The sequence below is a fragment of the Prunus persica genome, chromosome G7 (assembly GCF_000346465.2).
Source record: "Prunus persica cultivar Lovell chromosome G7, Prunus_persica_NCBIv2, whole genome shotgun sequence".
NCBI classification, from domain to species: Eukaryota; Viridiplantae; Streptophyta; class Magnoliopsida; order Rosales; family Rosaceae; genus Prunus; species Prunus persica.
The window spans coordinates 3,454,472-3,465,769 of record NC_034015.1 but is presented as its reverse complement, the minus strand read 5'-3'; the positions used below and the strand labels follow the sequence as shown (position 1 = coordinate 3,465,769).

Sequence of the window (11,298 nt, the reverse complement as noted above, 5' to 3'; positions counted from 1 at the left end):
ATATAAGGCCACTTCGCATCTCTGTGTTCAAACGACTAGGGGGCAGACAACTACCCCGTGTCTCAATCTTTCAACGCTTAGAGAACCCTTCCAATTCTCAACAAGGGAAAGTCCATAATAAAAGGAAATGGAAAGTTAAGAGTCAAGAGAAAGTTGTGACCGAAACAGTCAAAAGGGTGAAAATAAAAGATGACCTGGTACAAGTCAATTGCACCTTTTTCGAAGAAACAGTGGACCAAGATGATGATCCTCAAGATATCGAAGGATTCATTGACATAGTCTAACAAGCTCCACCACAAATGGAAGAGGGAGGTCAAGCCACAATTGATGATCTCCAAGAAATTAATCTTGGTACAGTTGACAAACCAAAACCTATCTTTGTTAGTGCTTTGTTAACACTGCAAGAGTTAGAAGAATATACATAACTGTTGCAAGAGTACCGAGATGTATTTGCATGGAGTTATCAAGACATGCCAGGTTTAGACCGAAACGTTGCAGTTCACAAACTTGGGATACCTGATGAGGCTCGATGGGTGAAGCAAGCGCCATGCCATTTTCAGCAAGAGCTAACAATCCAAATAGAAATCAAGATTGACAAGCTCATTGCCGCCAGTTTTATCAGAGAAGTCCAATATTCCACTTGGCAATCCAATATTGTTCCAGTCCTCAAAAGAACTGGGGCACTGCGTATATGTGTGGACAATAGAGACGTCAATGATGCATGCCCAAAAGATGAGTTTCTGCTCCCAATTACATAATTATTGGTAGACGTAATTACAGAATTTTGGTGCCCTGTCATTCATGGATGGATTCTCTGGTTACAACCAAATAAAAATGGCTCCAGAGTATCAAGAGAAAACTGCCTTCCGCACTCTAAAAGGAATATATTGCTACACTGTTATGCCTTTTGGGTTGAAAAATGCAGGGGCAACTTACCAAAGAGCCATGACAGCCATTTTCAATGACATGCCTTCACAATACCATTGAGTGTTACGTTGATGATTTGGTTGTCAAAACCAGAAAAAGAGAACACCATTTGAGTGACTTAAAATGAGTTTTTGATATACTCCGAAAGCACCAGTTGAAAATGAACCCCTTGAAGTGTGCATTTGGGGTAACTTCAGGCAAATTCCTTGGCTTTGTTGTTCGACATCGAGGAATTGAAATTTATCCCTCAAAAATCAAGCCAATCCATGAAATGCCTCCAACTCGAAATTTAAGGGAGTTGCGAGGGTTGCAAGGGAGACTAGCCTATAAACGACGGTTCATCTCAAATCTCTCTAGAAGGTGCCAACCGTTCTCGAGGCTCATGAAGAAGGATGTTCCGTTTGTATGAGATCAAGCATGCCAAAATGCTTTGGAAAGCATTAAACAATACCTGTTAAACCTGCTAGTTCTTATAGCGCCAATTAAAGGGAAGGCTTTAATTTTGTATATTGCGGCATTAGAGCGCTCATTGGGGGCATTGCTCGCCCAACACAATGATGATGGAAAAGAAAATGCACTCTACTACTTGAGTAGAACACTCATAGGGGTAGAACAAAATTACACCCCTATCGAAAAGGTCTGCCTCGCATTGGTGTTTGTCGTCCAGAAACTACGACACTACATCCTCTCTCATAGAGTCATCTTGATTTCCAAGGCAGACCCGCTCTGATATTTTATGTCCAAGTATGTGCTTTCTGGGCCAATAGCCAAGTGGTCACTCCTTCTCTCTGAGTTTAAGATAAAATTTGTTCCACAAAAGGCGATCAAAGGGCAAGCTCTTGCTGATTTCTTGGCTGCTCATCCTACTCCCGACAACATGGAGTTACCTGCTGATTTGCCCGACGAAGAGGTATTCATAATAGAAGCACTTACATGGCAGCTATATTTTGATGGGGCAACAAGAAGAAACAGAGTTGGGGCAGGATTAGTGTTCATCACGCCGTTTGGGGGCTTAATCCCATACTCATTCTCTTTACTAGCTTTATGTTCAAATAATGTGGCAGAATACGAGGCATTCATCATTGGCCTTGAAATTGCTCTCGAGATGCATATTGATGGTTTGCAAGCTTATGGTGATTCACAATTAGTCGTCAGACAGTTGAATGGCCAATACGTAATCAGAAATGCTACTCTCGTCCCATACCATGAAAGGGCAAAGTATCTCATGTCACAGTTTCAAGACATTCACGTTAGTCACATCCCGAGGTCAGAAAATGATAAAGCCGATACACTAGCTAATTTGGCTGCATCCTTAACACTACCTGACGAAAGGGATATCCAAATCACTGTTGGGGAACATTACTCACTACCCCTAGCTATAGAGAGAATTGAAGAAGTTGTTGATTCGAACGTCATTACGGCTTCCGAATGTGAGGAGGAACCAAATGATCTTGATTGGTGCCAACCCATAATCGAGTATCTCCAACATGGCAAGTTGTCAAATGACTCAAGAAAAAAGGCTTAAATCCAACGCAGAGCCACTCGATTTCTATACCTAAACAACACCTTGTACAAATGGTCATTTGATGGTATGTTGTTAAGGTGTCTGTCGAAACAAGACGCAACTAAAGCCCTTCATGATACTCATGCTGGTACTTGCGGTGCTCATCAAGCTGGTCCAAAACTCTCAAACCAGCTGAAGAGATTCGGCTATGACTAGCCAACAGTGGTCCGAGACTGAAATTTGCAACCACATACAAAGATTGCCAGTTACATGGAGACTTTATTCACCAGCCACCCCAACAACTGCATCCGACAACTTTGTCTTGGCCATTTGAAGCTTGGGGATTAGATGTTATTGGCATGATAAAGCCTAAGTCATCACGTCAACATCAATGCATCTTGGTCGTAACCGATTACTTCTCTAAATGGGCTAAAGCAATTCCTTTAAAGGAGGTACGAGCAGACAATGTTACAAACTTCATAAGGAACCACATCATCTACCGTTATGGGGTTCCATCGAAGATAATATCTGATAATGCATTGTATTTCAAGTGCAAGTCCATGACCAAGTTGTGCGAGAAGTATAAGTTTCGACACTCGTTCTCTACGAGTTATAATCCGTCGTCGAACAGTCAAGCTGAAGCTTTCAATAAGGTATTGTGCAATATCCTGAAGAAGATGGTCTCATGAAACAAAAGAGATTGGCATAAACGCCTTCCTGAAGCATTATGGGCTTACAAGACGGCCATACGCAACTCAACAGGATGTACACCGTACAATTTGGTGTTTGGCTCCAAGGCTGTTCTACCGTTAGAAGTCCAATTGCCATCGAGGGTAGCTTTACAGCTAACAAACCCCAACGAAAACGCAAATGTGAGACTGGCAGAACTGGAAGCTGTCGATGAGAAAAGACTGGCAGCTCAACAAAGGCTCGAAATATATCAAGCTTAGGTTGTAGGGGGCATTTAACAGAAAAGTTAAGTTCAGATCTTTCTCAATTGGAGATTTAGTTTTATCTGTTCGAAGACCCTTTGTCATTACTAGGAAAATGCATGGTAAGTTTGAACCCAAGTGGGAGGGGCCCTACGTCATTACTAAGGTTTTCTCCAAGGGTGCATACGAGTTGTCAAACTACAAATGCAAGTGCATATATCCTTGTGTGAACGGGAAATTCGTCAAGAAGTTTTATACCTGATGGTTAGAAAAAAGTGCTCGTTGGATTGAAAACTTGAAAGGGCGGTCCAGGCAAAAATTCGAGCAAAAAAAAAAAAAGCTTTGTGGGCTGAAAAGGTGGCCTAAGCAAAGAACTACGGTTTACTTGATCCTTCAAAAGGGGTACGTAGGCAGTCTAGTCCCTTTAGAGCTAGATTCAGTCACAAAACCCAACATTCCCTTAATTACCTCAATTCAAGGAGGGTGAACTACTTTCGGCTTGATCCCTTCACAGGGTGCGTAGGCAAGCTAGCCCAAAAGCTATGTGCCGTCGTGAACTTTCACAAATTCATTTTTGTCCACCGATAGTGTTAGCACGTGGTTAAACTATTGTATACTATGCAAGAACTCCAACTTCACACGAGTATAAACTGTGAAATAGGAAAGCAAAATCCTACAAAATCTTTATTCTAAAAATTGTTCTTGGTGAAAAAAAACCACATTACAAGAGCAAAGAATACTGAAGCAAAGGCCTACCTAATAATTCTTGGTGGATGAACCATATTACAAGAACGCTTATTGAAGGGAAAAAGCATGCTAGATAAAATAATAATAATAATAATAATAGGCTCATCTCTTAGAGCTCGCTACAGGAAGAAAACATGGCATTGATCAAACGACGAATCTCTCGCTCTTGAGCCTTCATGGGCAGTCGAGTGCTCCCGATCCGGGGAAGTAGATCTTCTTTAGCATCAATTCTAGATTGTTGCAGCTGTGTTGCTTGTTCATTCTGATGCTCCAAAGAAATCTCTAAACTCATCTTTTGCATATTAAGGGAAAGGGAAGTTTTCCTAGCTTCATGCTTTTCCCGCATCTGGCGAACTCTCTCTTCTGCTTCCCTGATGATAGCTTCCTTGACATCCAAGTCTTCAATCTCTTTAGCAACCTCTGTAAGTTCTGTCTCAAGAGCCAGCTAGGTGTTCAAACATTTCTCGTGTTGACGGATCAGATCGTGAATCACATCAACATTCACATCTCCTAAGGCTTCAATATAGGCACTACTCTTGGAATGTGGCATGACAAGCTCAAAAATCCAGTCCACAAGCTAGGAAAACTGATTAAATACAGTTCCACCACACCCAAGAATGTCAACTGTTGACCCCAAAAGTCGAAGGGCCTTGATGACCTCGGAATGGTGCATGTGAAGTTGAGCAGGTGTCTCTAAGAAGTAAAGTCTGCTAAAAATACCTTCAATTTCTCTACTGATAAACTCCCGCCTACTCTGGTTTACTTCATTCCCAAAAATCGTATAAACAAAATTCTCGACTGATACCAAATTCTAGAGGGGTCGCACAACTGCTATGGGCCCTACACCTTCAGGAAACTGATCATCGACCGGGCTATTCTGAACTTGCTGAAAGTCAGACTCTTCAGCCAGGAGGTCTGACCCACTACCACCCATGTTGGAGTTAGCACTGTCATGATGAATGTTTTCCTCTTCACCTGAAGAAATTACCTCAAAGGCTGGGTTATCTATATTAATAGGCTCCATTTCGCGAGGAAACGGGATGTCATCAAATCTCATTTCCCCCTGCACCGGATTAGAACTCTCTTCGTCATGTACATGGCTAGAGCTTCCATCCTCAACCCTGTTGTGATCTTCATGACTTGCCCATTTAAGGTGTGAGTCTCGATTAACCCTTTGGGATTGGTGCATTACGTGATTAACCCCTGAGAAATGTTGCCCTTTAGCATTGCGAATTCTCTTCTTGTGTCCTCTACTTGAAGAAGCACCATGAGGAAGTGAAGATGAATTAAAGCCGCTTTTGCTCATGCTGGTCGAGATACTTTTCAAATTATCAGTCACAAAGACGTGGTCCCTCCTTAGGACATGCCTGTCTACCAATGAGAAATTTTTTTTACACAGAAAAGCCCATGTAAGGTGCACATGCAGTCATCCACCATCTACAATACCACCAAGAGCATTCTCCAATGCAGGTGGAGCACGGAATATAGAAACGCGTCGTGGTATCTTTGCGCAGAAGGACCACTTGGGCTCTTGCCAACTTCTCTATCCCGCATCGCTGCCTCTCACATACATTAAATGAAAGCTTGTTCGCCGGAACTCCTTGATCAAAGCCAAATTGGCGAGCAAATCTGTTTGGGAAGTAAGGCTCCAACCAAAGAACGCCACCTCCCCTTACAGGAAGCAGTGCAGAGCGCATACAAACCAAGAACTCAAAGGCGTCGTCCGCAAGACTCTCCGTGTCTAAAAGAATGCAATCTCCATGTGCATGGAAAACACTGGGGCGATAAACCATAAACTCACTCCTGAAGGTGATCCTAGCTTGGCTAAAGCTGACATATTTGGCTTCAATCTGACTATTCCTCGCTAGAAGTGGGTAATGTGCTGGAAAATCATTATCACACCGATGATTGATCATACCAGGAAAGTGCTCTCCTAACCATCCAATCACATAATGAATGGGAAGATATGCATTTGCTAAACCAGGACCCCTACAAAGAGTAGCAATTGTACCAAGGGCATGATAAATAAGTCCCAACACTGCTGAAGCAAGTGAAACTCTAAACCTTCTCGCCATCAAACTTGCCATATAGAAACATTCTGGCCTTATAGCATTATCAAGGGGCAAGACAAAACGGCTAAGCTAAAAGGCTAAGAAAGCAGCCAATTGTCCTTCGCTTGATATGTTCATGGGAAATTTGAGGTCTTCGGCCTTATGTTTGGGAATTATGTTATTGTTATTCCCTGCAACACCATATATGGCTTCCCCTCGAAAAAAAATGCTCAATCCATTGGTCGGGGAAAACTTGCCCTTTCTTATAGAAGACGCATAGTTGAGCATGGATTTTCAAAAGTTCACCAACGGTTGAAGGATATAAGTCTTCACGGCATAATTCTTTGTTCAATGGGATAAATTCATCATATGGGAGACCCAAAATTGGTAACCCGCCAATAACTTTTAGGTCGTATAAGGAAATGCCCATTTCACCATTCCCATGATGAAATATGTTGGATAAAGGCCCTCATAACTTGCAGAATGCTCTCCAAACACTAAGGCAGAAATCATAGGAGCACTGAGAAATGGCCACAGCCCCATATATATCAGCTTAACGAAGGACATCGCCAAAGTCACCCAAAATAGACTCCGTCCACTCCAGTACAAATGCTCGAAAGTTAGCCTGGCCGAAAAATTTAAAATTGCTTCCCCATGAAATTTTGTTGCGAAGCATACTGTGCATAACTGGATAAAACTCATCCCTATGAAGACACTGCTTATCTCCTTCTATTTCATTGTTTACCTTCATCAAAGAATGAGCTAGAAAATGTGGGCCCTTTGCTTGGGAAATTTGAATAACTCGGTCTTCTTCATGGGGGTTGAGCTTGAGATGTCCACTACTCACGCGATCTATGGTGAACCAAGTTGTTCGACTCTCAGGAGGCACCATAAGCCGGATCGAATTCAGAGGACAAGATCTCATGTACTGGGGACCAAAGGCGATGGCCCTACCATATTCATTGGAAGCATGCTCCTTGCGAAGATTTCCAAAAGCATCCATCACCTGAAATCAATGGTGTCAAAAAATATACATATGTCAGCTTATAATGCTAGTTATAAGAATCTCAAGCTTTGCATGCGTAAAAGCGTCACACACATAAAGCTTGAGGGGGCATCTGTTGGAATAAAAAAAAGATCACAAAAAAAAAATTGAAACGTGGGATTGGACCGTTATTTGCCACATCTAGCAAGCAGCGAACTGGGGGTAGAGATAAGGCTTAACAGCCATCTACAAGAAAGGAGTTTGGAAAAAAGGTAGGAGTCTAGACCAATGAAAACTCTTAAGAGAGGTTGGTGGCTCCTATTTTTGGGGGAGCTGATTATTCAGTTTTCAAATGAAACATCCTACACTAAAGAGGTGTCTAGCTTATAAAGATGGCAGCAATAGAGAAATAAGGGGAAGAAAGGAGAAAGAGAAGGAAACGACAGAAGAAAAAAACTACTGCAGGAGAAAAATTGCAAAAGCACAGGCACAAGAGAATACTTTTCACAGGTATACCTATTCTTTCAATTAATTCTTGTTGGGTGGCAACCCTCAAATCATTTGGTTGGATGATAAATCCATATAGGGTCGCAACCCTCAAATAAAACTCTTGGATGCTAAATCCATAATTGGTGGCAACCCTTAAATCATGAACAGCAAATCCATGAGAGGATTCCTATTCAACAAAGCTCTGCCGAGTAAAAGGAAATCCTTTGAAACAGAAATGGTGTTTGAGGGTTAATTCCAAAATGTACCAAAAAAAAAAAGAGCGTGAATTACCTCTTAGACTCTTTGACCATTCCTCTCCATCTCTGCTTGAGAAAGCCTTTACTTTCCTCTCTGAGCAAACTACATAAAAAAAAAATGAAAAGGAAGTTAGTCATGAAGAAAAGAATAGGCAGAAAAAATGGAGATCTGCAAGAAAAGTGCATATTCGCCACTTTGTGTTTTTGGCCAAAAAAGAAAGATGAAAAAACCATGTTCTTTCTTTTGGGCGTATGGATGAATAAAATGAAATGAAAACAAAGATGAAGGCAACACGTTGGTTTTGGTTCCATGGGCTCAATGAGGCAAACAACAACAACAAACAAAGGTTTTAAAAAAAAAGGGACAGCCACCATAAAGGAGAGGAAGAAAAGTTCAACAAAGAAATCAAAAGAAACAAAGAAGGAAATGGCGTAGCCACTCTGTTTGAATCTGCATGCAATGGAAAAAAAAAGCAACAAGGAATTGAAGGCCTTGGCTTGGTGCTGCATACAGCAGCAACATACAAAAAAAAAAATTAAGAAGATAGCCACCACGAAGTAAAGGAAAAGTCAGCAAAAGATGGAAAAAGGGGAGGCATACCTCTTTGGGTGTTGGACTCGTTTTTTTTATGTCTACTTTGACTGTAAAATATATATATATATATATATAAAAGCTATGTTGTGGTTTGACAAAGAAAGACATTTGTACCTTTCGTGAAAATAGAGATGGCTCTGCTCTAGGTATGTTTGTAAAACAAAAGAAAACGTGCCTGGGTTTTCGTTAAATAAAGAGAGCATTCCTGGCCGTGGTGTAACTCTTTCCCAAGCCGGTCAAATTTACAATTCCTTTATGTTGTAAATCTCTGAAGTCCTAATCCAATCTTGACTGGTTTTGATAAACCAAATGAGCCTTGTGCTGGTGACCAATCACGAACCAACAGATAAAAAAATATGTTAAAGGGCCCATAGTCAGATTATTGGGTCATATACCCATTAGTTCTAAAAGCCCAATATATTTAATGGGTGGCTGAATAATTATCCATTAAATTTACAGAGGCCCAAATTTCCTATCATATGGTTAATGGATTAATTTAAAAATCCTCATAGCCATATTTGGGTCCAAGTGCAAATGTTAACTTTAGAAGATTAGTGGGTTAATCAAAATTGCTCATTAATTTTCTGGGACATTGACAAAAAGAAAAATGATACAAAACCATCCAATTTTTTCGATGGGTCATCTACCCATGAAAATTTCAACGAGATTAAATTCAAATATCTCAAACACAAATCTCAATTAGTGGGCCACACTTACCCATTAATTTCAAAATTTTTCCATAGGTCATCTACCTATGAAAATCCCCAAATTGTCTCAAAGACACAAATTCTAAATAATTGGGCCACACTTACCCATTAATTTCTAATTTTTCCCATAGGTCATCTACCTATGAAAATTTTCAACTCGTCTCAAAGGCACCAATTCTAAATTATTGGGCCATACTTACCCATTAATTTTCAAATTTTGGAACTACGTCGGTTTGATCCCGTTAAGGGTACGTAGGCAGTCTAGCATCTCAATAGACGCAACAGCAACCAAATTTGAATCAGTGGTTACATCAACCAAGTTCCCAGAAATCAAATGTCTACCTTTACGCAAATCAATTCCGAACTATGTTGGTTTGATCCCTTTGAAAGGGTACGTAGGAAATCTAGAGATTCAATCTAGATGCAACCATCCCAAATACAATTCCATATCGAATCCCTGGTTTATTCAGCTAAATTCACTCAAACACTACTCACTCAAATTCATTCAAATTCCTCTTTTTGTGATGAATCATTTATTCATTGTGAATCTTTGAACTACGAGTGGTTTGATTCCCGCCGGGGATACGTAGGCACCCTAAGGTTCTACTTAGGGGCAGCTGCAAAACCAAAGACACATGTTCTGTTTCTTTGTGATGGAATCAAAGAGTGTTTCCTTGAAGCAAGAGATTGTAATTAAGAGACACTACGTCTCGAATGGGTCGAACCTAAAATAATAAAACTATATTATTTAATTAGTTGTGGTGAAATTATGTTGAGAGGATCACATTTTTCTTCAACACGCTCTATCTGTATTTCCCCTCTCTCTTTCTTCTCCTCGGTCTTTCTCCATATTTGGGAAGCTATAAAAACCCAAACCCTAGAAATCACCCATCACCTACAACGTCGCTACCACCTTAGATTCCTAATTGAAAATTTTCCTATGTTGTTTCCCCTTTGCTTATGCGTCCTAACGTTTCATGCCCTCATTTTCTCCCTCGATTTCTCTCTTTAATCTCCATAACTATCGCCCTCTCTCATATCCGTATCTCATCGGTATAACCATGTCCTTCGTAGGCTTCATATGAAAACCAAACTCAAAAACCCAAAAAAATTTCTCTTTTGGTTTACCTTATTTTTACTTCTTCATTTTTTAATTTGTTTTCCTTCTTCATCTTCATTTTACTTCAAGCGTTCACTCTATTGCTTGATGGCAAAAAATCTAATACGTGTGTAAAAACACAACTTATAGGAAGAAACTATGAAGAAGAATATGACTGATGTCCCCTTGTTTAAAATTTTATTCAATTTCTTGTGGGTCGTCTTTGATTGGGTCCTTTCTTAATTGGATTTCGGATTTAAGGGTTTTTCAGGCGTTTGTTTGGGGAAGAAGAAGACGACATGTCTGTGTCACCCGCCATTGGCAACTTATTAGTGTTACTATTTCTGCAGCCTAATAGAATTAGAATTATCGGAGTTTTTTTTTCCTTGTTAAAATTTATGCGCCAAAATTTCTTTCCTTTTTAGAGGGCCTTTATTTTAATGGAGAAATCAAAACAATTGGACTATGAAGGGATGATTCCAGATCTCCTTCTCTTGCTCGACTGGAAAGGGATAATGGGGTTGGAGGAGGGGAATTGGGGATTTTTTGATTTTAAAGTATTATTTTGATTTTTCATAGTTAAATTAAGTTTTTTAAAAGACAATCCCTCCTCTTAGCCGAGCCTGTTACACTAGTATCCTCCTCACCATCATCAAAATCACAACAATCATGGGCAATATTTTAAGGCAATTCCTTATTACAAAGAGACCACATTTTATAGATATGATTTTATACAAACTGGATTGAAAAAAAAAAACGGTTGGCTAGGAATGAAGGGTAGGGGTGGGGTGAGGGAGGAGATTAGTGGCGATGGTGGAGGGGTGTGGAGAAGACCGTGTTGCTGGTTTTTTAATTACCTATTAATTTTTTTCCCCTGTATTTTTATGGTTATTTTTCTTTTATTATTAATAATTGAGTTATTTTTTTTTTTTTGGGGCTAATGACAAAAGACACCTTGCTGGTTTAGTGTCATTCTCAAATTGGGCCCTATGGTATCAATTTTAT

At 40.2% G+C, this 11,298-nt stretch overlaps 1 protein-coding gene across 1 annotated transcript; it reads left to right on the top strand.

Moving 5' to 3' along the window:
- LOC109950311 lies at window positions 2,791–3,381 on the top strand. The gene is made up of 2 exons (XM_020568861.1): window positions 2,791–3,084; window positions 3,172–3,381. The coding sequence occupies exons 1-2, from the start codon at window positions 2,791–2,793 to the stop codon at window positions 3,379–3,381; spliced, it is 504 nt and encodes a 167-aa protein (XP_020424450.1).